We start from the raw sequence: 25,059 nt of genomic DNA on the forward strand, positions 1-25,059 counted from the left end.
ACCTTTCCCTCTCTTTTATAGTTCTTGTCACTGTCCACAAAGCCCTTTTGTCAAGCGTCTTCCCACCTCTCTCTTGACTTGCAACCTGGCCGGTTAGGCACACCATGTTCACAGTGAGTTGAGGCAATAGACATGTTAAATTCAGAAAGAGAAGATACATGTGTCAGGCCAGGCGTGCTTTTCCCATGCAAAGCCCACATTTTCCCATTGTGGACCCATTCACTGAGGTAGAAGACCCACCTGCTATGGGGTCTCATTGAGGACATGCATGATCAATCGAAGCTGGTGGCTCCTTTGCAGACATGCTGAGTCATGCAAAGTCTAGGCTAACAGAGCACTTCTGCTGGAGTGGAGGGGATGCAAGTCATGCTTTGTTGGCACCATCTGTCATCATCAGCATGCAGTGTCTGGACTGGTGGAGACCAGTTGCCATTGTCTGGAAAATGCATGCGGATTCTCGCCACATTCCACATTTGCGCGAGTACAGATGTCGTCTAGAAATTTACACGCCGCCTTTCTTGGGACCAAATCAGGTGGCTGACTTGCTTGAATGCTGAGGTTTAAACACAAGACCAACTACTTAATGGATAGACTCTTGAGGTATTAACAGCTTTGTGATGCTCCTTAGCTGAAATGGATGTAGACTCTAGAGCTGCAGTTTCTGATGTGACCACAAGATGTAACAATGGCCTTTAACGTGAGCCTCACCTCCATATACCTGTGCCTTGGGCCAGGCCAGGCAGATATACACAGAACGCTGATGCAGACTCAACTTGATGTAATGGATGTGTTGGCAATAGATGAGTGGCTCCTTGCTGTCTAGGCTTGCTGGCTGCATGCAACCAGGTTGGGCTAGAGATGGATCAGGCCCCTTTTTCTGTGTGGGTGCCGGGGCAGGGGAGTGATACTAACTTGCTTTGAGCAACTGTTTCAAACACAGGTAGGTTTCAATTAATTTTATGCTTTGTTGGAAACACTATATCGTTTTACAACTATGTGCAGAGTACTAAATTGGTAATATATAGTGCTAAGGAAATTGCAGGTTCAATACAACCATGATGCCACCAGCCAAAATCACATCCTTACTCTCCTTCCTCCTCAATGCAAAGACACTTCTCCCCGTTTCACAAAAGACTCAATATTCCAATTTATCTTATTCAGCAAAATTTATGTACCATTAGTCAAATCTCCTAACATTGCTCCCACTTTGTTTTGGTTTTGTTGCTATTTTCTCTTATTTTGCAAAAACATTAAGCTGCAAACATTTGAAGAGCACTTTGAATTTCCTGGCATATGTTCAGAAAAAGGCCTCCCTTCCCAACAGACCTTGGCTATGTTCTCGAGCTATCCTACCATTTCAGTGGAGATGGTGGTGAGGCTCAACAGGCCTAGCCAGCACTCCATGGAAGGGGAATGCACACTCTCAAGCCTATCCCCCAATCTTCTGCAGCAGTAGGAAGGAAGTTTGGAGAACACTTAGGTCATTCTGAATAGGGGACACTGGCATGTTTCTCCTCCCAAATGGATAGGCATAAAAATATCCCTTCCACCCACTCTCTCCAATGTTTTATTGTGCAATCCTATTCACACTTACATCCGTGTAAGCACCATGGAGAACACTGTGATTTACTGATGAAGAAGCACAGGAATCAACTACAAGATATAGTAGCAAGAGAAATCTGGTTCAAATATAGTTGAAAACACCCTGATTAGTTGAAAAGTCTAAAAAGTGGAGTGGGTATTTGTACATTTAGTGGTCAAACCCTGAGGCATGAAGATTACACTACAACAGAGGCAGACATCCAGACACAGTAGAGTTAAACAAGCCCCACATAGAACAGAATACTGGGAGTGGGATCTTCCATCTCCTTTCCCCATTCTAATCTGATGAGGGTTGGGCGGTTGCTTTCAGTAGCAGCCAGAGCATCTTACTTGTGGGATAGAAGCTTCATTTACAATTTAGATGATATGGATGCAGCTGAGAACTTTAAACTAGAAACACTTTCACTGTACATCCTTTCAATAAAGGATGTGGTCACACTGCCGCACCCCGCTGCCAAGTAGATACTTCACTCCCCCTCCAAGCAGAGAATTTCCTTTGCTGCTTTCTTTGATGAATCACAACAAGGGGGTTGCATAACATATTGAAGAAGCAATGGCAGAAGCAGAAGCCCTGAAAAGCCACCTGCGGACAAAGCCCTCTGCCCAATTATCCACCTCCCCACCCCAACTTCAGATGACGATATTGTGAGCAAAATGAGTTAGGTCTAGTTAGGCGGGGAAAATAACTTTGTAAGAGCAGAGAAATGGCTGAGTGAGTAAAAAGCACATTGCAAAGCTGTCTTGCATCACAGCGGACTCCAAAATGCCCAGCCAAAGAAATGCTGGATGAAGTGGACAGCAGAACTGGTTGGGGCAATGCGGAAGGTCAGAAACTGACCGGTGAAGGGAAAGGAGCAGAGGGTGGCAGTGGAGTGGGTGGAGCCCCAGGGTGGGACTTTAGAATCAGTTACCTGTTTCTCTTAGAGCAGTAATGGCTCGTGGGAAATTTGGGAAATGGGGGCTCCTCCCTTTTTCCAGATCTCTCATTTGGGTTGCAAAGCAAAAAGAGAGAGAAGGCCCAATAAGAGAGACACCCCAGAGCATGTGGCCTGCAACTTAACACACTGATTTGTACTTCGAAAGAATTCAGCTCCTGAAAGAGGCAAACGGAACAAGATTACTTTGGAAATGGTGGCTGTGGCTGCCTTGACGCAGACCACATGTGATGCGTTATTTTCTCATCCCTGCTCTCTTGGACAAGTTTAGACAAGTGGTGACGGGTGTCTTAAGTCACATGGACTTCTTGAGAACTGGGCTGCAGCAACCCTTTCTCCCTCCCTTCTTCAACAGGGCCTCCCCAGCCTAATTCCAGTCCAAACTTCCTCTTCCTATCCCTCTTCTTTGTGTAGTGAAAGGCATTTGTCTGCTGGCTGTTTCCTTCCCTCCCAGCCTTTCAGAGTTTCTCAAGAATTCCTCCTACTGCTCTTATTACTGGCTTCTCTCTCTGCTCCCATCTGCCCTACCTCCTTGGGTGGCTTTCTTGTGCTTAACTCCAGATTGGCAACAACAAATCCACCATTCTCTTTAGCCTCAATCTTGTCCTTTGAAAGTCTCTCCCTGGTGCTGTTTCCACCTCACTGAAGGATCTCAGGCCCTGCTGCTGTAGGGAGATGCTGGATTTGCCCAAGGCATGAGAAGTCCAGGTTAAACAAGAAAGAAAGAAAGACACCGTCTAGCTATGCACTCTCAAGGTGGCATAAGAACTGGGAAGGTGATGAGACTTCAGAAGAAACCAAAAATCCAGTGTCATACATAAATGGCTAGTGGTTAATTCAGGTTTCAAACATAGTAAGAGACATACTTACCAAAACACATTATTGTCAGTACTCAGTCACCCTTATTGAATATAGCAATGACTATACTACAACCTGTTTAAATACAGATGCTGCTATAAGTGGGACCACTCCCAGATCTGGAAAATTTATCTTTGCACCTGAGGAAGCTGCACAGCAGAGGTAGCCAATGGGTTGCTCTTCAGAAAATGTTGGACTCCAATTCCAGCATGGCCAAAAGTTAGGGATGATGGGAGTTGGGATCCAGCAAAATTGGGTGGGGGAACCATGTTTGTTACCCCCCACTCAGTAGAGAACTGTGAAAAGAGCAGCTCTGAAAGGTTTGCCTATGGGAACCCTTCAGACATTTGTCCTTTGTGGAACTGTTAAGATGTACACTTTGGCTAGAGAGGTCTTTTTTTATTCAGCAATATTCACAAGAAGGCTGTACGTATAAGGAAACTTACTCACTGAACTTAGAGAGTATACCTATCTATCTTACTCACTGAACTTAGAGAGTATACCAATTGCCCATTTTTCTTCTTTAACATGAAATGGCAGCAACAGCTAAGCCTGCTTTGACATGCAAAAGTGCAAGGAACCCCTTACACAGCTATGACAGATGTTCCCTGAGCAGCCCCCAAGCTGTGGGGCCAAGACAGTGTTGCCTTGCCAGCGGGAAAGCCCACACCTTTCCCAAACAATTAGAAATGCCTCACACAGCTGAGCTACATGCTTCCCTCCCTCACTGCTTCCAGGGAATGCCCTGTGAATGACCGCAACTCCTGTGCAAAGCTCACAGGACAGTGCCAGAGCACCACTGCACTAGGTATGGAGGGTCACCACTGGCAGGGGAACCATGAAACCCCATTGCAGGAGCTCTGGAAACAGCCATGCTGAACTACAGATCAGATCCCAGTTAAGGTTTCTCCACTCCAGGTCAGAGCTGTGGACAGGTATTCCTGTATCCAGACCAGCAGTGCATATTCTCAAGCCCAAAGATGCCTTGGAGGTCAGTTACTGGAACTGAGAGCTGGAGCAGGCAGACCGTAGTGCTCTGTTGAGCAGGCAGAGGAAGAAAGCCCAGAGTCCCAGGACTTATGTTACATCTGTCCAATCCAGAGGCTTCATCTAACCAGCCGATCACACTGACTCTGAGGCTTATGAATGCATACACATATACATACTCATGGATGGGTTATTAGGTTAGGCTCAGGTTTCAAACCTCAAAATCTTCCTATGCATTGTGACTCCTTGTCATGGCAAAAGCAGCTGCTGCAGCATTTACCCACTCCTGAATCAGGACAGAGACCTAGACAAGAGAAGCCAGACTAGGCCTGCCTCAAAGCTTCTAAATGAAAGAGGCCAGCTGTGTGCGCACTTTGTGCTATGAGGTGCATGGGGGCTGTACAAATTCTCATGGCAACTGGGAAGGAGCAGCAGCAGCATTCAGAGATGTGAGTGTGTCCCGCACATGCACAGCAACGGCAATCACAGCCGCAGCAGGTGTGGCCTTGTATAGGAGGGCAGAGCAGCAGCAGCTCCCTCTTGTTTGCTCTTGTGGGGAAATCAAAGCAGCAGAGATGGTCAAGGCCGCCTGAAGCAGAAGCCCTGGGGGTTGCAATGTGAGGAGGAGGTGGAGGCGCAGGAGTGGGTCTGGGCTGACATGAACCATGCTAAAAACAGGTGCCCAAAGCCACCTTAACATGCAACCATCGAATTCTCCCTGAAGGGACGGACCATGGCACAGGTGGCTCCTATTCCTCACCTCCACGCGCCTTTATCCCTGGCTCAAAATGCCAGGGATAAAGGTGATAAATGTCAGAGTAGACCCATTTGAAACAACAGACATGACTAAGTTAGGACAATTAAATTTCATTATTATATTTATTTTTATCCCACCTTTTTCCCTGACAGGGACTCAAGGCAGCTTACACAGAAGTAGAAACAACAGCCTATGCTGAGTAAAACTTATTTGATGGGTGGGGTATAAATAAAATCATCATCATCCAACATTCTAGCATAGTGTTTTATCTCCATTTTGATCTGCATATTCACTCCCTATTTTATATTTTCATTTTGCATAAAACTGCTGATTTGGATTCCTGGGCTTTTCTGAATCCTGGATACCTTCAACAGCGGGTGATCCATCTCCTGACACTGGACTATACAACTGTTGTTAAGGCGCCTGGGAAAGCAGGAATTGTCAAGTAGGAGACTTGGGAGTTCATCTAGCTGTTTTCCTACTCCTGAGATCAACAGAGAGAAGTGGGAATCCTATACTATGCCCCAAGTGACATACATGGTTGGTAGCAAGGAGAGGGAGAGACAAAAAGAGAATGGGACACCTGTTGCTACTGGGTTATCTTACAGGGTTGGTGCGCCATGGCAAGTCCAGATTTGGTGCTGATTTGTGTGGAAGTGCCCTGTGGTTGCCAGTGAGTTTAAAGCTCTCGCTTCCCCTTCGACAAATCTGCAAAATTACTGAAGGACCTGATTGGACTCTCCTCCACCTGCCTAAATAGAACATAGTTGAATAACTAAAATGGTATTTTGGGGTTCAGCCCCTAGAATGCTTTTAGGTCAGCTGTCAGATCAAGATCCTTTGCAAAGCAAAGATCCATATTATAGATGCTCAGCTGATGGCCAAATGTAGCAGCTTTCATGGCTTTTGTTGGGAAGTGGCTGCCTGCACTTACTACTAGGAAAGACTCTTCCTCCTGCCGCAAGGCCTCCCTCTCAGCACTTTAGGGGGCTCTCTATTACTGTGCCTGCCTTTATGTGTTTCTGAGTCGGCCCCAGGCTCTGGACTCTCATGTCCCCCTCTCTCATCAGCACTGTGAGTTTTCTCTTTGCTCACCCCCTAGGTGCCTAGTCCTAGCAGCAGCTGTTTCTACCTGTCAGAGCAGCTGTCTTAACACCTCCCTTCACAAGCTATGCTATGGGGCTGCTCCATGGACCCAATCCTGAAGCTATTTATCATGCCTCTAAGGCCTAGTTGAACTGAGAGACACCCCATGTCCAGCTTGCATGATGCAGGATCTTCCCATGCTGGGAATTCGCCTCATTTTCCAGCCCTGTAAAAATTGCCAGGTGAAGGGGGAGAGAGGCAGTGCAGTGGCATTTTTTACTGTAGGATACTGAACATGGCATCATCAACAAACTTATGGGAGAATCAGTAAACAAACATGTTGCTTTTTTCCCCAAACCCCAGCTCGGCAGCACACAACTGTTCTAAAGGTATTGTATAAAAGGGAAAGCTCCCTCACCTTTACCAAATGTGCCAATAGATTTTGTAATGGGAGAGTCAAATGGCATCAAAATGGGTTCCACTGTCCAAAACCCACACAGCAGTGAGCAGACCCTGCCACGCACACATACTTGTTACAAAGTGTGTTCACATAGGTGTGAGGCCACTCTCCAGACCCTTCCAAAAGCAATTCTTCTGCATCAGTCCAGCCTTGCATTTGTGAATGGGAGGCTTCCTTGCCCACAGTACTGAGGCAGTGGACAGACTTCCATTTGCTCAGCATCCAGTGCACTTCCATCACTGGATTGTGAAGCCATATACACACAATGGTGTCAGCCACAACCCACATCTTTGCAGTAGTTTCTTGAGAAATACTGTATTTGATGGTGTTTTGATGGTGGCGTTGAGAAATTATCTTGCTGGGGAACTTTAGGATTCCAACACAGAACTACATGCCAAAGAGTTCGCTAATAGCTAATAAACTCCTACTAGACAACCACAGAAAGAAATGTGTCAAGCTCAACACCTGCAACAGGATAGGAAGACATATTCTGGGAAGATGTGGTCACCACTTGAGATGTAAGACTTTCAGAACTGTTGTGGGGTGTGTGGTTTTGTTTTGGTTTTTTTTTTTTGAGGAGAGGGCTTTTTCTGGACAAACATCAGTGGATTTGTTCACACCAGAGTTTATTGTGTGTTTGCAGCTGTTTACTTTCCCATTTAATTTGCATTATCCACATGATGTTACCCTCAAACACCAATCTTTTCCCAACACAGGGGGAATGTGACGGTGAAAATCGGCTCCAAACTACTGCACTTGGAACTGCAAACTATTTATTTAGGGGTAGGTGGATCTATTTTCACTTTCTGCTACTCACCTTTCCATGCTCAGTACTATCTCAATACCATCATTTCTTTTCCAGTCATATTCTTAATTATTTTCACTGCACTCCCGAATGGTGTACAGCCTTGTGTTTTTTTCCATTTTGATCTCTCAAATTTGCACAAAACCAGAAAACTGTACAAGCAAACCACACACACACAAATCTGCACCAAATACTGAACGGTATTAATCTCAAAGAATGTGCTGAAAACATACAATTGCTTTCATTTCTTTTCTGGCACACTCCCAAATGGAGGAGTGTAGCCTTAGATATTTTCTTTTGATCATTCAGATTTGCACAAAGTCAGAAAACTACAAAAGTGTGTGCTAAGAATTAAAAATTGCCTGCCCAGTTATCTGTACACATGCCCTGTCAGTATTTATTTGGCACAACTGAATCAGCAAATTAGAAGGCAGGGAAAAACGCAAAAGGGAATGCTTACTGACATGAACAAGAAAGATAAAAGTTCTTCCTCATAGGCAAATTCATGTATATGCAACTGTGGACTAATTCATATGTGGAGCGGGGGGGGGGGGGGAGGAGAGTGCATTAACAGCTCAATAATGCTCAGTTGTGGACAAACCCCATGATTAAGCCACTAAAGGACCCAGCAGAGAATGGAAAGAAAGCTATACAAGAAATCTTAAGGATGATTTTCTTCATCGCTGCTGCCAGCTTCGAGGAGGAATGTTGCCATTGAATCTTGCTGGCTACTCTGATATGGTTCACATTTTAAAATAATGATATAACTAAAAGAATATATGAAATAAAATCTCACATCTGAGGCAGTCCCAAAAACAAGATGCCCAACAAACTGCAAGATTGGCTGGGTGGAGAACAGACCCCCACAACAAATGAGGAACAAGGATGACATATCCTGTGACTGTGCAGAAAGCGGATAAGATGAGGTGCTTGGTCCTCCAGGGTCTTCCCCAGCACTGCTGCTGCTGGAGATGAACATTCTGCATGCAAAGCATGTGCTCTCCTGCTCCAGACACATGAAACTACCTGATTGTAAGCCAGGCAGTGGATCCTCCTTGCTGCTCAGTGCTGCCTGCTCTGATTGGCAGCAAGGGCTCTGCTGAGTCTCTTTCCCAGTCCTGCAATCCAGCAGCTCACATCCAGCCCTCCTCTCTTTAGCCCCTACATTTCCACTGACTTTCAGAAGTCATTCATGGAGCAAGATGTCGGCTTTGTAAGGACATGGAAGGAAAAGAATGCCTGCATGATGCCAATGCAGTTGTGTGTGTTGCTCTCAGGTCAGACCTGGGCTGCCTGATCCAGGCTGGAGGCTTCTCCCAGATCCTGAACTACAGTAGACAGCAGCTACGGTTAGGCTATCAGTATTCATCAAATCCATAGACTTCATACTACCTGCCAATGGCAAGGGCAGATCCTGTGCCTTTAGAGGGGCCACCCACCCACAATGTTTTACTTGGCTGAGCCCTCGTCCCCCAGCACCCCAGTTCCTGATTTCTGTCCTGAAATGCTGAGAGTCAGCGCTTCCTAGGCTAGAGCAGGAAGCTCTCACTCCTTTCTTCCCTCCAGGCAGAAGAGGAGAAAGTCTGTTCAACAAAGTATTGAGGCCTTGCGCTGGATGGAGCCTCGCTTTCAGGCTATGGGCAATTTTGTATAGACAGAAGCAGATACCGTCCACAGAGAATGTAGCTAGGTAGGCTCAGTACAGCTGCTACTGGGGGTGGGGGACAATGGGACAGAGATTTCTGCCCCATTCCCTCTCATTGATCAGCATGCCCCATGATGGATGGACAGGAGTACTCCCTCCCCACCCCTGCTCTGTTCATGCATCTGTAACAGCTACTGCAGGTAGTACGAAGCAGCGGTGTTAGTAACCGCAACAGTTAGTTGTGGCATGGTCAGTTTCCCCGATTCAGAGAGAATTCAATGGATGTGAAACTTCATGGTCATCATCTCAGCTGCAGCCCCATGCAAGCAAGCAGAAAGCAAAGAGAGAGAGAGACATATATATATGTGTGTATATATGTATATATATATAGTGAGATATATATAGATATATCATTTTAAATGGAAGAGAAACAGTCCAGCAGGCAGCTAAACTCACCCTTTTGTACCGCCTATGGTCCACCAGAGGGCTTCAGATGCGCAAAACGATAGCAAAGAGCTATTAGCATATAGATGGCAACAGGTAGACACCTTTTATTCAACAGCTTCAGATCAAGGAGGATAGGCAAGCTGCCTGCTCTGGGGAAGGGAGAGGGAGAGGAGAGGGTGGCCAAGGTGGGGAGTGTCAGATCTCAGGGGCCAGCTTGCAACAACCTACGTGCTGGGAGGGTGGGGCCGGTTGAGTAGCACCATACAATATCAAGCAAAACCCAAAGGCGGGTCTATTTTATTGGAGCTGGGTGGGAAGTAGCACTGAGGTTCCAAGACCCTCCTTCTCTGACTCAGAAGACTAGAACAAGTTTTCTTAGAAAGACTGTGTGATAATCAGAAAGAAGGTGTTCCGTAACCCCAGGGATATGGTGGGCTACGAACGCAGCAAGAAGTATCCAAGCCATTGTCAAAACCTTGTAGCCATCTTGGCTCACTGACCAAAACTTCACTTTCTTACCAAGGTTCAAATTAAGTAATGAAAATCCATTAATCAGAATCAAAATTCTGATTAGCAACAGATTCAAAAGAAGGGTGCTGGCCACTTTTCCAAAGGGCTCCCTTCCTTTTGTTTCTTGATCCCAATATGCCGTTTTGCCACCTGAGGTGTTTTCTGCTGGAAAAAGCTAGTCATGTCTTATTACTTGTTTCAAAGCCAAACTAGTCATTTGCTGTGCATAGGGTGTCAAGAAACACCAGCAGATGGGGCTACAGGTATGACACCTGGACTGCCAATTGGTAACCTGCTAGCCCCTGGTGTACATCCTTTAAAAGTGCTGTCAAGTTCAAAGCATATTCAGGGCTTATCCAAACTTCCTCTTGTTCCGCTGCTTTCCTCTGGGGAAAACCACTCTTTAGCACTCAATGGGAGTGCAATGTGGGTTTTCTCTGGATTGACGTTTGCTCTGTTTTAGAGCTAGGCAGTGGGTTTTCCATAGGAAAGGAGTGAGACAAGTGGAAGTGTTGATGAGGCCTTGGAGCTGGGCTACCACAAGCTGAAGATGCTACCGCTTTGCTTTGTCATATCACCATTTGTCCCTTCCACAAGAGTTTTCTTTTTTGGGGGGGTGGGGGAAGGTTTGCATCTCTCGCTCACATATGGTGGGAAGAATGGTACAAAATACACAAACAAACACAGAGGCCATTGTGGGAGCAACTCCTATAAACCAGAATGTTGCCTACTAATACATGGGCAGTGGTTATTTTGAAGGAAGTATATACTTGGAGCGCCAAAATCTTTTAACAAAGTCTGTCAAACAAAGGTTCTTTGAATAAATGGAGCAGAGATGGCAATACAAGTGAATTAGTATTGAGTTAAACAACAAAAGACATCAGATGAGAAGGGTCTGCTGGATTAGGCTAGTGGCCCATCTAGTCCAGCATCCTATTCTCACAGTGGCGAACTGGATGGCTATGGGAAGTCTACAAGCAGGACTTAAAAGCAGTCTCCCCTCTTGCAGTTTTCCAGCGACTTGTATTCAGAAGTATTACTGTCTCCAATTGGGGAGGCGGAGCATAACCATACTGGCTATTAGCCACTGAGAGCCTTATCTTCCATGAATTTGTCCAATCCTCTTTTTAAGCCAACCAGATTTGTGGCCCTCAATGTCTCCCATGGGAACAAATTCCATAGTTTAATTATACACTGTCTGAAGGAGTACTTTTGTTTGTCTGTCCTGGATCCTCTAACATCCAGCTTCATTGGATGTCCATGAATTCTAGTGTTACAAGAGATGGTTATTACATCAAGATAATATTGGGGTCTTTTTGTTAGGACTAATAAGAATGGACCAAGCAAACCTTTGAATTCTTCAGAACTCTCTGTCCTATTCAGAGTAGACCCACTGAAGTTCATGGGCATGACTAAGGTTCATTAATTTACACGGGCTGAAAAAAAGAGTTTAGTAGGAATATCCCAAAGGCTGTACTGTTTGGGGGCTTCTTAGTTTAGATAACAGAAGAGTAAGAAGTAGGTAGAGATAAGATGGGGTGAAATTAGACAGAGGGTTTTCCTTCCTTCTCCTTCTCTCACAACAGTATAATTTGGGGTCGCTCTGAACTTGGTGGGCAGTAGATTCAGGACAGAAAAATAAATTACTTTTGACACAGCATGTAGTTATCCTGTGGAATCTGATTCTACCTAATGTGGCTTCAGTGGCTTTAAGAGGGGATCAGGCAAATTCATGGGGGACGAAGAGGCCTGCATTACTGATTTCAATAATGGGTTGTATCTAATGCTAGTCCAACTCGGAATACACTCATTGAAATTAAGGTAACAAATTGAGCCATGGCTATTAATTTCAATGGGTCTATTATGAGTAGGGCACAACTCAATAGTTTTAAAACTCATTTCCTCAGTTGTGTTTCTGAAAAATGTGCACACTCATTAGTTCCTATAACCATTAAAGCATCTTGGTCTGTGACTGAAAAGTGCTTTTATGTACCACAAAACCTGTTGCTCTCTCTGAGCACAAGAAAAGAAAAAAATCATAGAATATGACTTACTTGAAGACTAAGAAGGCCCCATTTCAGCTAGAAGGAGCTGGTAACAATATGATTCTACAGATTCAGCCCCACTGAGTTCAGTGGAGCTTACTTCTAAGTAAGTGGGTATAGGATTGCAAACTCATTGCCTTGAGCAGCTTTGAACTGTTGCTGGGAGCCATGAAGGCATCATACAAAGGCTTGTCAACCTAAGACAGCTTCTGCACTTAAGTGACTTCCCACCACCCCAGCCCAAACTGCAGGTGAAGCGCACAATTCCAGCCTAGCAGCAATTCTACCTGAAGCTTGGCTGCCCATTCAAACCCCACAATCTTTGTTGGTTGCACTCATTTGCACTCTGCAGTTTCCAGCATCACCCAACTAGTCTTAAATCTGAAATGACATACTTTATCCTGGGTCTTAGGCAGAAAAGCTCTTAGTTCCCCTTCTGTTCCTTCTTAGCACATCCACCCAGTCACTTTCCTCTTGCCTCCCCCTCCTCATGTGCCAAACTCTGAAATTTCAGATGGCCTTTCTTCATCCTGAAGCAACAGGAGCACCCCCTCTACACCCCACTGCTTGGACTGACAGTCCTCTTGGGATGGATCCCACAGAAGCAGGTCCTATTGCCATACCTGGGGGTTGTAGAGTGGGTTTTCTGGATCCCCAGGGGGTACCACAGACTTACACTGTCCTGGGAGGGAAATACAGGGGGCTTTTTTGAACCTAAAAAACAATTTCTGCAGACATTGAGCCTGTCAGGAAAGGTGCTGGGTTCCTATTGACCCATGTCCACATCATCAAAGCATCAACCACACAATAAACTGCCAGGGCAGTTTAGTATCTGTTTTTTGAAACGATAATTAATATTTCTATAAGGTATAGGGAATCACTAATATAAATATACAGTATACATCTGTATATGTTCAAAGGCAGGCAGCTCCCCTGAAGCATGTAAGAGGGTCCAAACCAAGAGCAGATCTAGCACTCAACAGTGATGTTATAAAACCAGATTTACACTGCAGGCAAAGGTTCACATGGCTGCAGCCAAGAGTGTTGTGCCTGCCTTTGCCCTCAGAAGCCCAAGTCAGCTTCCCATGGACAACATCCATGGGCAAACCAACACTCATGATCCAACCAGGCTCCAATCCTCTGGGGAGCACCTGAACTTTGTTTCTTGGCACAACCATTTGCAGCCACCCATGTGATTGTCCCCACTACCTTCCAATCCTTGGTCTGTAGCCCCCAACTAGGAATCTTGGTGAGGGCACACCTAGAAACTGAATGCTGGTGATGTCTCACCTGTGGCGGCAGCGTCGTAAAAAACGCATGATCTTGCGAGCAGCTTGGTCCTGCTTCTTGGTGAGCAAGCTGCTTCTGCAAGAAAGGAAAGAAGGAAGGAAGGAAGAGAACATCAGGGTCCAGGAGATACCAAGAAGGAAGTGTGGAGGGGAAAAGGCCATCTAAGTAAGATGTCAAGTCCAATCCCAGACATCTCCAGTTAGGCTAGGAAAGACTCTCTTCCCCTTTCTGGAACCCTAGAGAGCCTTTGCCACTCAGTGCAACCAATACTGAGCTATATGGACCAACTGCCTGCCTGTGGTATATAGAGCAGCTTAATGCTCCTATGAGGGAGACTATCCAAGCTAATGCCTGTAAAAACTTGAGCGCTTTTACTCATAATAAGGGAGGCTGGCTGACAAAACACTCCATGTATTTTTTTTTGGCTAATGTTTCTTTTTAATTTGTCTGTTATACTTTCTCTCTCTCTTCTTTCTTTTTTATTGTCCTTTCTTTCTTTCTTTTTGTTTCTATTCTTTGCTTTTCTTCCTTTTCTTCTTTTTTTGGTGTCGTATGTTTGGAGCCTTTATAAAGGTCTAAAGACTGTATACTGATGGGGTGGTCGATGGTCAGTGGAGGACCCTGGGTGAGAGAGAGTGAAAGGTCGGTCTCTCAGGGTGAGAAGCTGGGAGGAGCTGCTGTCCTCTGTGGGTGGTAAAGGCTAACAATTAATTTTAAGTGAGGGCTCTGTATTCTACTTATTCAATTTGTATCTTTTGTAGTTGTAATTTTACTGTATTAGAGAAAATTTTAATATATTTATTTTTAGAAAGAACTATAAAAAACCAAAACACTTTATGAACATGAGCCTTCTTCCTACAAGGCCTTTGGCTAGATTTTTTCAGCCACCTGCTTTGATGCATATTGATTCATTCTGTCCTTCGTGACTGAATGTCACCCTCCTGTTGTACCTACCGATCTTGCAGCCTCCTTGCATTAGAAAGCCCCCATCTATCTGAGCTGCCCTTTTGTCCCTTCGCCCATCAGTGCCCCCTGCCTTTCTTAGCCCTTCCAATTGTGAGCTGGCAGGCAGTCTTTGGTAACGGATGCAGAATTGTGGCTTCTGAGAGCAATAATGTTTGTTCCTATGCATTTGCTTGATTCACTGGGGGGAGGGGGGCAGAATCTAGGTTTCCTTGGTGCATAATTTATTCTTTTACTCAAGTGCATAAGCATCAACCTCTGCCTTACACCCCCTTCCATCCATCCATCTACTCTGTCTGGTATTGGCTGGCAAGTCAATGTGGGTGGGGGACTGCCCAAGATCAGTGAGGACTAGCCCCTTGCCCTGTCTACCTTCTCCAGCATGCCCACCTCACCTGAGCTTCTGCTGCACGAGAGCAGCCGTCCTGCGACTTTGTCTCCTCTTCCCACATTCCTTGTAGCTGCGGTAGAACTGCTGGATTAGGACAGCAGCTCTCCGGCTCTGCTGGAATTTCTTCTGTTCGTAGTAGCTTCGGAATTTGCTCTGGATGAGGATGGCAGCTTGTATCATCTTTTTATAAAGTGCATACTGCAAGGGGAAGAGAGAGAAAGAGAGAGAGAGAGAAAGGCTGAAGCACTCCCAAAGGCAAAAATAACAGTCACTCAGGGAAAAATCCAGAGATGGGCACAGAAGAATTTCACTGCAATAACAAAAAAAGTACCCTCCTGCTTTTACTAAGCAAGGCACATAATAGGGGGAAAGATTGCACCTATAAATTCAATTCCTTGTTACCCTTAACCCCCCTCCCCTCCACTAGTTCTCCACACAAAGCAGCTCAATCCCTTGAGGATGGGCAGCTGAATATGCAGAAAAGGCTCTGCCCTGAAAATGCAGAATGTATCTCAACGCAAGGTGGATCATCTGTGGCAGGCCTTCCACACCTGTTAGTCATCTCTGGATGGTGCACATGTATGTTCCACAAACTGGAAGCTGACTGGACTTTTAGCAAATGTTAATGTTTCCCAATTAAGAGTGCTTTCTATGGACAATGACAAAAATATTTCAATTACTCCTCAGAGTATGGGGGGAAATGTTTTTTAAAAAAAATCTAATGTGCTCTAAGACTTGGTTTCCATTTATTGTGCATGTGTAAGAGACAGAGAAAGCACACAAACCTGCACACTAGGCCAAATACTTCACCCATTTTCAACCTAATAGTGGGGTGGTTCAAGCATGCTATGCAGTTGGTCATGTTTAACATAAATGGGCAGCATCCAATGCAAGGTGGACAACATTTCCAGCTCTGTGGGCCAGGCCCCCATGGACCAACTCTGACAGGTAGGTGATGCCAATCAAATGATGTCATAAGGGTTATCCCACTTGCACCGGAGAACCCGTGCACAAAGTGGTCTGCAAGCCCTGAGCAGCTGATCCAGCAGGCTTTCATTCTCTTACCCAACAGCTGATGCACAGGAGAGCTGACGCCTGTCTTCCCTTGGCATTGTACAATTAGGGTTTCCAATCTGCCTGGAGCCAAGAGGAACAAGCACAGAGCCCACTGAACAAGCCATGAGCCTTGGCTTAGTATTATGTGTAAACCAGCGCCACACAGAAAAAGTGGGCTCTGTGCCTACTTGACACACAAGGCTTGCCACCATGCTAGACTGGGCCAATGGTTGATCTAGCCCCTACTGTCCGACACATGGGTCACTGAATGGAGAAACTGGACAAGATGAAGCTGCCACTTCTAGTTTCCTGGCCACATAAGCTACCTCTTGGGGGTGGAGTGCCTCTAAACCAGCAAAGTGTACAGAACTGTTGGTGTTTGTGACTGAGGAATCTCTCCCCGCTGCTCTACCCTAACCCACCGCCAAATTGTGCTTGAACCTCTCCCCGCAAATTGCCAAATCTGCACTGCTGCCAGATGATGTTCTCTCTCAATTCTCCTAATCAAGGAAGCAAACTGGTACGTTCTCCATATGGGGAGCAGTTTAGGGGGTCACCACACTTGTAGGTGAAGGAAGAAGGTGCTGGGAAAGAGGGGATAAAGAGGACTCAGGCCCCCATTCTGGCCCATCCTTGGCAAATTCTGCGTGCCTGTGAAATGGTAGGAATGGAAGGCCAGTGTGCCAAACTGGAGGTGGGCTTCCAGGGACCAGACAACTTCCCTGAATTTTCAGCTTTCATATTTAAATTTAAAAGCACCTATCCCACTTCAATTATATAAACTTAAAGGAAAATGGGCAGGCTGTTTCTGAGCCAGTTTCTTTCCCTGCCATCCAGAGCTTTGGCCATTCAGTGCAAAAACATACAAACAAAAAAGCTAAGGAAATTAAATTAGACTTCATGATTTTAACAACTTTAAATTTAACCCATTTAGCTACTTGTAGAAGTCCTTCCTTGCTTTGCAGTGATTTGCGGTCTCTCCCTTCGGCATGCACCCCAAGTCTAACTCCCTCCCCAGCAAATTCTGTGATGCCAGGCAAGGCCCTAAAAATGTGCCCCTTTCATAAGGGACAGGTTGCCATTCATAACAAAGCAGGACTGTTGGCATGCACGCTCCACAGCAGGATGCAACCCATGTGTGCTCTAGCAAAATGGACAGACCCTCTCCTTGGCTTGCAATGAAAGTGAAAAGCTCATGAGCCCAAATGCTGGGCGTTTTCAGTCATTACCTTCAAGGCTATCCAAGTAAGCTTGGGAGGGGGAGAAACAGAAAATACAAGATTAACGTTCAACGGCCTGCCATGTCAGTCATCATCAGCACAGAGTGAGGGGCTCTGCCTCCTTAGGAGACCTGGGTGCCTCCAGAAGAGATTCTCTCAAAGCAAATGGGTGCTGCTGGAGGCCAACAGCCACATTCAGGTTCACCCACAACAGGGAGGGAGGAGGGTGTGCAGTTGCTGCTGCAGCAGCAATTCCATGGGGAGTCCTGCTGTGGGGTGAATGTAAGATGGCTGGGAAATGGCTCTTTGCTTGGGAGCCTGCAGAGTTGAGCTTTACCAATTTCCTCAGAAAAAGCTCTGCCATTGGTGGTTGAGAACTCAGCCTAGATATGTGGGCCACTGCCAAGCCTCTGAAGGAAGCCATTCCTCAGCTTTTGTTTTTAGAGATTCTCTCTCTCTCCTGCCTTGAAAGTTAAACATCGCAGCAATACCCCAACTTCATTGGCTATTGGGGACAGCTGCAGCAACATAACATGGAAATAAACCAGCTCTCACCCTCTCTCTGTGGTGAATCTCAAGCAAAACCAGTGGTTGACAATGGCTAGGATCCAAAGTGCTGTGCAAACTGAGCAGATATCTTTAGAGACTTCCTCATAACCTCTGCTGCTCTACATTATGACACCACAGCATGAAGCATGGCAGTTTGGAAACAAAAGCAGGTTGCTGGCAGCTACGGTAAATACAGCTACATACTTGATGTATGCAACACCTAAAAAACTAGCAGAATCTCAGGGCTTCAAGTCAAAAAAAGGCCATCAACGTGTGTTCGAAACTGTTTCTGGGCTGTTCAGATGGCAAGGTGGGGTGAAGATTGCAGAACTGAGTGGGGTTGGGGAGTAGCATGTCAGACAGATGGCTAGGACAGAATATTTCCCCCTGATAGCAGATTTCCTAAAGTCCTTCTTATACATTCCTTTCCACATAAAGAGGGCCCTGGCCTCCCTCACAACCTATCCGGCCTATTAGCTCCCATACCTTGCCACCACCTTGAATCTGTACATTTACTCAAATACAGAAAAAATGCAAGTTAAGCTTCCGTGCACATATTTACAGAAGCTTGACTCAACACATTGATCTGGGGGATTACTCTGAGGCTTCAGGTGGAGAGGAAAGGATGAATAGGACTGAGGTCTAACAAGCTTTTTTTAAAGGTTTCATGCTATTGATTCCCACTCCAACCTGTGGTCTGAAATGGTGCTGAAACTGTTTGACCATGCAATGAGCTTTTGGATCAGAGGGCCTCTCTCTTTGGGATGCTTAATTTTTTCACAAGAGGTGTGAGGCAAAGGAAGCAGGTGTAACCCAGGCTCCCTCACTTGTGGAGGCTGAAAATTGGGCACACTCCGTCTTTGAAACTTCTGAAGTAGCTCTCTGCTGAGTTATAAGAAACAAAGCAGTCCAGGGTGGCTTCTCACACTTGCCTGGTGGTACCAATATATAGCCGTCTGCAGCTTACCTGTTTGTATTTCCGGTAACAACGCTGAATGACAGCAGCGGCCACTTCCTGTTGCTCCCGGAGGGGGCGTCCCTGCAAGGGAAGGGGACAAATGGTAGAGGTAACGGGACTGCAAGCAGGACCTGAGTGCCACAGCATATAAGTGCAACTGTGTCAAGGCTGCAGATTATTCTCTGAATACCTCAGAGAAGCACCCTGTGAGAACTGGAACTCAAAGCATGGAAAGAAGTGTGGCAAAGACCATCAGGCTGCCCAATGCAGAAGCCTCTAGAGCACCACCTGACACAACCATGAAGTGCATTTTCCTGCTCCTGTCAGTGACAGCTCATGTTTTGTAGTGGGGAAACAAACACTACAGGAGAACATAGAGCAAACTGAACAATGTATTTGCAGCATCAGCAGGGGAGGAGGGCACCTCCCTTGAACCTTCCTGGGCCATTTTTGTTGCTACCCCCTTTAACACATGCAGGGACAGATTGGACAATCATGTGCCAAACACCAGCCCTGGGCTTCCACTTCACTTGCCACTGTGCTCTAAAGTAACTTATTTCTGTCAGCTGGCATCGGAGTGCCACTGATTCCAAAGGGAGGTTTGGAGACTTCCATGCACCCCTGAGGCCATTTCCCTGCACCCACCCCTACCAACAGCGACTTCTGCCCTTCACCTTGTATTTCCTGAAGACCGTCTGGACCAGCTTGGCAGCCTCGTAGAGCTCTCTCTGCTCGTGATCGGAGAGGGTCAGCTGCGCAAACTCGTTTTCGACTTTCTCGCTGGTGGAGGCGCTTAGGAATTCTGTCCAGTCTGTTGCCGAAGGGAGGCTGGGCTTCTCAAAAGCCATTTCATTGACTGGTGAGCTTGCAGGGCTCAGGCTGGTGTTGGAAGAAGGGGTCAGGGGTCCAATGTACAGGCTTCTGCAAAAAGAGGCACAGGGGGAAGAGGGTCATAGCTGCACAAACACCAAGACATGCTGGCTGGCTGGAGAAAAAGAACAAATCCTGGATTTGGTTCAGATTAAGGGTGGGGAGAGACAAGTGAGTTGGTCACATCTGAGCCATATAGTGAAAGCACATGGTTTCCCCAAAGAATCATTGGGCTATAGTTTACCTCCTTACACAGCTATGATTCCCAGCACCGTTAAACTACACTTCACCCCCTCTGAGGCAGGGGCTAAGGCTTGGTGACCCAGAATGCACCAACCCTTGTTGAAACAGCATGAAAACATGCTACAAGCTTACTATTTAGCATTCTAGTGATATTTATTTCACAGTACTTGAGGGTTAAGGGTTGAAACTTTGTTGTAACTAGTTAACTTGATCCACACCCAGCGAACCTGAATGGAACCTGTCTCAGGGATGTTCTGAATCTTTACTGGCTTGACTCAGAAAAACAAAGTGGATTAATTTTAGCTGCTGTAACCCAAAATTCAGAAATGAACTAAAGCGTCTAACAGCTGGGCACTGGCTAGGAGATTTCCCCCCCCCTAATATGGCAGCACCAGCAGCAACAAGGAGCCCCCCTTTTTCCTGGTGGGTTTTCAATTTTGCAAGGTGAGGGCCAGAAAAGTCAATATGGGCCAGTGGGCATCACAAGCTCGACCAGTCCTGGTAATACAAGGCCACAGACCTTATTTGAGCAGCACTTGGTAAATGGTCGACATCCGCGAGGTAACTGGCCAGCCAGCTCATTGAAGTGCTAATGGTGGCGCTCTCCGTCCTCTCGGCTGGTGGCGCCTCCATCGGCACAAAGTTTTCCCGCTTGATCCTCTCTGGGGTTGCTTCGATGATGTGCTCTGCCAGAGTCATCATGGTCACCTGTGAAGTGAGAAGGAAAGCTTTTCAAGGGCATGTGGGTGGAGGCAAGGCGAGAACAGCACTTCCCACCACCTCCCTTCCTGTCGGGTCCCAGAACCTGCTCCTGTCAGACCGAGGAGGAAGGCTGTACATAAAATGCTTGTGCTTGGGTTTTGAAGGTAAAAGGTATTCTGCAATTGGCAAAGGTCGAGGCCTTGTCCCATTACATGACACTGCAAGCCTGTTTAGCAATAGCTGGTGATGACAAGAGAATCTTATTATGCTTGGTTCAGGTAAATTCATTCTGATTGGTCTGTGTGGCTGACAGCAGACTCTGATTGGCTGGAGATTCTCGTCAGTTGGGAGTTAAATGTCAGTTGGGCCCCATTTGCCCTCTACATTTAAACCATTTTAAACTGTCATGGCTTCACTCAAAGCATCATGGGAACTGCAGCTTGCGAAGGCTGCAGAGAGTTGTCAGATGACCTATTCCCCTCACAGGGCTATAATTCCCAGAATGGTTTAAGTGTCAATCCCACTTCCTAGGAAAACTCTGGGAATTGAAGCTCTCTGAAAGAGAGGGAAAGGGGTGTCCTAATAACTCTCTACACTTTTATCAAACTTAACAGTTCTCGGGATTCTTTGGGGGAAGAAGCCATGCCTGTTTAAAGTCACATTTTGGTGCTTTAAATGTATCATGCAGGTTGGGTCTTAAGAAAGAGTCCATTGAATTTTGACAGTTGAGGGAAAAGGGGAGTCGATAAGAGGTGTGTGAAGAAAAGACAAGAGAAAGAAAGCTGAGACATAAATACTATTGCCCAGTGTGTTATTAATACTCATTTGATGACAATGAAGGGAAGGGAGTTAGCTTGAGAGGCTGCCCTGTGTCAAGGTCTTCCCACAAGCGGGTTTTTGAAGTTGACCAAACAGTCCAAACAGCCAGGAGTACAGTTTGCCCCCAGGAGCTGGAGTGGGTGGTGGGCAAACTTGTCTATGGTGGATGTTTAGGGAATTTGGGTTGAGGTGAAAGAGGCTGGGGTCAGCAACAGCAGCACTTTGTGAGCTTTCAAAAAGTGTTAACAAGCACCTTTAAGACCCCTTTGCAAATATCCATACAGTGGTGCCCCGCAAGACAAAATTAATTTGTTCTGCGAGTTTTTTCGTTCTACGAGTTTTTTCGTCTTGCGAAGCACCAATGCGTATTGACGGTTTCCCATAGGAATGCATTGGCGGTTTTTTAAAAAAAGGCGCAAGACGTTTCGTCTTACGAAGCAAGCCCATAGGGAAATCCGTCTTGCGAAGCACCTCAGAAAACGGAAAACTCTTTCGTCTTGCGAGTTTTTCGTCATCCGAGGCATTCGTCTTGCGGGGCATCACTGTATTTTCCTAATGCACACAGCATTCCCCTTAAGAAGCCAGCCATCTTGGTCAGGAGTTCATCCTGTCTCTAGTGTAAATGTCCACCTCACCCCTAAGCTGGCTATATCAGCTACTAGGAGGTTTTGAAAGCAGTTCTGAGCGTGTTGGTAGCAGTGGGAAATGAAAGCAGCACAGCTACCTAAACCTTTGTTTATTATACCAGCAAGGCTGAGGGAATTGGGTTCCCTGATAGGGCTTGTAGTCAGCAGTAAAAACAGAGCCTCACAGTCCCTCAGAATAGCAAGGAGGGCTGACATAGAATCTTTTAAATGGTCAGGGAATATCATCTGACCCACCTTGGCCTTTTTTGCTCTACTGAGGGCCACATGCAGTGGGCAGACCCCTTGCCCTTCTTTACACTCACATACATGCTAATAGACACCCATTATTTCCTCTCATCCTTATTTATTTCAGGTGTTTATATTCCAGGCCAGGTTCAAGGTTCTTCTGCTGATATACAACACCCTGAGCAGCTTAGGCCCAGGGTACCTTAAGGACTGCCTGAACCTTCATATATTCCAGCCTGATCACTGAGATTATCCAGGTGAGCACTGCTAGTTGCTCCTCCATGTTACAGAAGCCCAATGGGCCTCAACCAAAAATTGGGAGTTTAAGTGCAGCAGGTTCCATGCTGTGGAACACTCTTCCAGCAGAGATTTGGCAATGGCATTCTCACTTCCAGCTTTTTCATGAAGTTTTTTTTTAATGTTTAAACTACCTCTTGCATAGCTAGTCATTTTAATGATTGTTTTGTTTGAAGTGCTTTTGATACTGGACGGTTCACTCTCCTGGTATGTGTTTTATGAAGGCTCACCTGCAGGTCATCCATGTGATGCAAGCAGTCCTCACTTTCTGTGCCGTCCCGGAAGGAGAGGAGCTCTGCGTCAGCTACCTCCCGCTCCGCCATCATCAGCACGCTCATCTGCTCCCGCGGATGGAGCCGCTGGGCCCCTGAGTCCTTCCCCAGCGTCAGCCCCTTGGGGCTGCCTGCCACCTGCATCGCAGGCACGCCAATATACGCCTCCTTTGGGCTCCACTTGGCCCCTGCCTGTGTGCTGGAGCCGTGGTAGCCAGCCACTTCGGAGACAAGCTCCCGCGCATAGTCCCGCACCCCATGCCTGGGGCTGATTGTCTCTGGGAGGGATTGCTTAGCACTGGAGCTTGGCTTCCGGGCACTCGGCTGCTCCAGGCTCAGGGCGGTGGAAAGAAGCTTCTCCTGCCGAGCAGAGAAGTAGTCGGGGTTCAGTTTGTGTTTTTTGGGCGCGGGGTACTCCTTCTGGCTCTCGCTGCTGTAGTAACTGGAGGGCTCGGACCGGGGCCGCCTCAGCTCTGGAACCAAACAGAAGACAAGCCAGGATTCAGCCATACGAGTGTGCATGTGCATGCGCTGCTGCCATGAAATGTGCCCTGCGTTCACTCTGCCAAAGGGACCATTAGGTTCTGGAGGCCTGGCAAGAAAGTGCCCAAGGTGGGGAACAGCAGAGTACCTCTGCATCAGCTCTGTATGGAGATGCACGCAGGCCCCCTCCTTATGACAGAGGGGGCAGGCACCTTACTTTCCCCACATATGTGAATAGCATCCCTGTGTAAAAGGGCACATATGGTGGACACTGTTGAGGGGAAGCAAAACTGGTCTCTAAACTGGCCTCATCCTGAGTCTGTTTCTAGATGATAACAGGAAGGCAAGGGTCTAGTTGTGATAAACCAAGAGGACTCAATCACCTGCACTGGATGAACAGAACTTGTTAAGCTGGGGTACATAGTGCCTGTGTTCTGCTGTTGCACTGCCCCTTCCCTCCTCAGTACCAGATGTCAGGTGTAAAGTAACCATAGCTTCCCATTCCATATAAACCAGGAAACCATGGTTGCCAGGGCTGGCACAAACCAGGTTCTGAAACCACAGTAGAAGTTTGTCTCAAAACCTGGTGTGCCCCCACCCTAGTAACCAGCATTTCCTGGTTTGGACAGAAAAGGAAACAATGGTTAACCCAGGAAGTCTTCATGGTGTGCAGCAATAGCAAAAGAAAAAAGTGGATGGAGCCAGCAGGTAGAAGGTTTGTGAATAGCTCAGCTTATTGAGCCAGGATACTGACGTCTAAAGTTAGCCACTGTGTGATCATCCTAAGTTTCTGGGAAAGAAATGAAGGAGGAGGAGAATGGGCCAAACCTTTTCTCCAAGGAATGTGATGGAGGCCTTTCAAACAAAAACAACAACAACATCCTACCTGTATTGGAATTGGAAATCACGGTGACTCCCTTCTGGGGCTCCTGAGAGGCCACCATCTCACTGTGCCACTGGGCGATCCAGTTCTCACTGCTGGGTTCCTCATGCGAAGGACAGGGGATCCGGGGGGTTTGCCTGAGTTGGGCTTGCTCCTCCCGCTGCAGGTGCTCGAGGCACTCAGCCAGCTTCACGTGGCCCCGAGAACGAGCAATAGCCAAGGGGAGCCTCCCGAGGGAGTCGGGGATGGAGATAGCGCGGCGGTCCCACTTGTAAAGGACCACAGCTGCATCCATGTGGCCCAGTGCGCATGCCCACATCTGGAAGAAAAAAGAAGTTGGGTGGGCAAGGAAGAAAAGGGAAGGGGACTGTGGCAGAGTACAGGACCCACTCAAAGAACTATCTGTTTGTAGGCTTGTCAAGTCTTGGTGTGTGCACCCCAGGATATGACAGCTCCATCATTTCACATTCAAGTCTCTTGGAGTTGGACACAGCTGGCAAGCCTACTCCATCACATATGCTCAGGGAAAGGGAGTGGCATGTTAAGGATGCAAAACTTGTGCAATGACCCCAGTGGGAAACTCCTGCCACCCTCTCCCTGGTTACCACAAGCTGCAAAGAAAAGCGACTTTGAGCACCTCATGGGCAGGGCATAGCTACTTACCAGCGGCGTGCAGGAGAAATGATCCACGTTCAAGGGGTCCACTTCCAGCTCTAGGTCGATGCTGTCAGCATGCTTGGTACTGGGGGCCCAAGAAGGAGAGTAGTCATTTGGGGCTGCTTACTCAGGGGAGGGGGGGGAATCTTTGCCCCAAAGAAAATGTGGGTGGCAGCTTTTCTCAGTATTTTTGTTACTTCTACAAATATTTCATCCCAGAACTTGGCAACTTTGGCACTTTACCACCACATGTGTGTGAAGGAACCATGAACCTGACATCCCCTGCAGAAAGCAGCTGAGTAGGATTTTAGTGCTTTTTTTAAGGCATTAAATGCCATTTTTGTATTATTTTCAAAGAAATTTATTTTAGTCTTGCTGAATTTGTTTTACAAGGATT

The 25,059-nt window shown here is 46.7% G+C and overlaps 1 protein-coding gene and 1 long non-coding RNA gene across 7 annotated transcripts in view; one reads left to right on the forward strand and one right to left on the reverse strand.

The window, feature by feature from the left end:
• Positions 1-25,059, reverse strand: part of CAMTA1 (calmodulin binding transcription activator 1) — a 696,897-nt gene that overhangs the window by 5,767 nt on the left and 666,071 nt on the right. For 3 of the 6 annotated variants that reach the window (XM_083452043.1, XM_083452045.1, XM_083452046.1), the window contains 8 exons: positions 24,669-24,747; positions 24,009-24,324; positions 22,598-23,112; positions 20,198-20,385; positions 19,239-19,485; positions 18,574-18,645; positions 14,786-14,979; positions 13,428-13,502 (listed from right to left, as the gene is read on the reverse strand). In XM_083452043.1, coding sequence (XP_083308169.1) covers positions 13,428-13,502; positions 14,786-14,979; positions 18,574-18,645; positions 19,239-19,485; positions 20,198-20,385; positions 22,598-23,112; positions 24,009-24,324; positions 24,669-24,747 — 1,686 coding nt within the window. Of the gene's footprint in view, positions 1-9,591; positions 9,623-13,427; positions 13,503-14,785; positions 14,980-17,066; positions 17,088-18,573; positions 18,646-19,238; positions 19,486-20,197; positions 20,386-22,597; positions 23,113-24,008; positions 24,325-24,668; positions 24,748-25,059 lie in introns of all 6 variants that reach the window. The other 3 variants (XM_083452042.1, XM_083452044.1, XM_083452041.1) reach the window with 3 other exon arrangements.
• LOC310682962 lies at positions 20,748-25,022 on the forward strand. Its single transcript, XR_014514209.1, has 3 exons — positions 20,748-21,131; positions 22,198-22,327; positions 24,838-25,022. It is a non-coding gene; the product is annotated as an uncharacterized lncRNA (long non-coding RNA).

Source organism: Podarcis tiliguerta, assembly GCF_965153285.1.
Source record: "Podarcis tiliguerta genome assembly, chromosome: 8".
Classification (NCBI taxonomy): domain Eukaryota; kingdom Metazoa; phylum Chordata; class Lepidosauria; order Squamata; family Lacertidae; genus Podarcis; species Podarcis tiliguerta.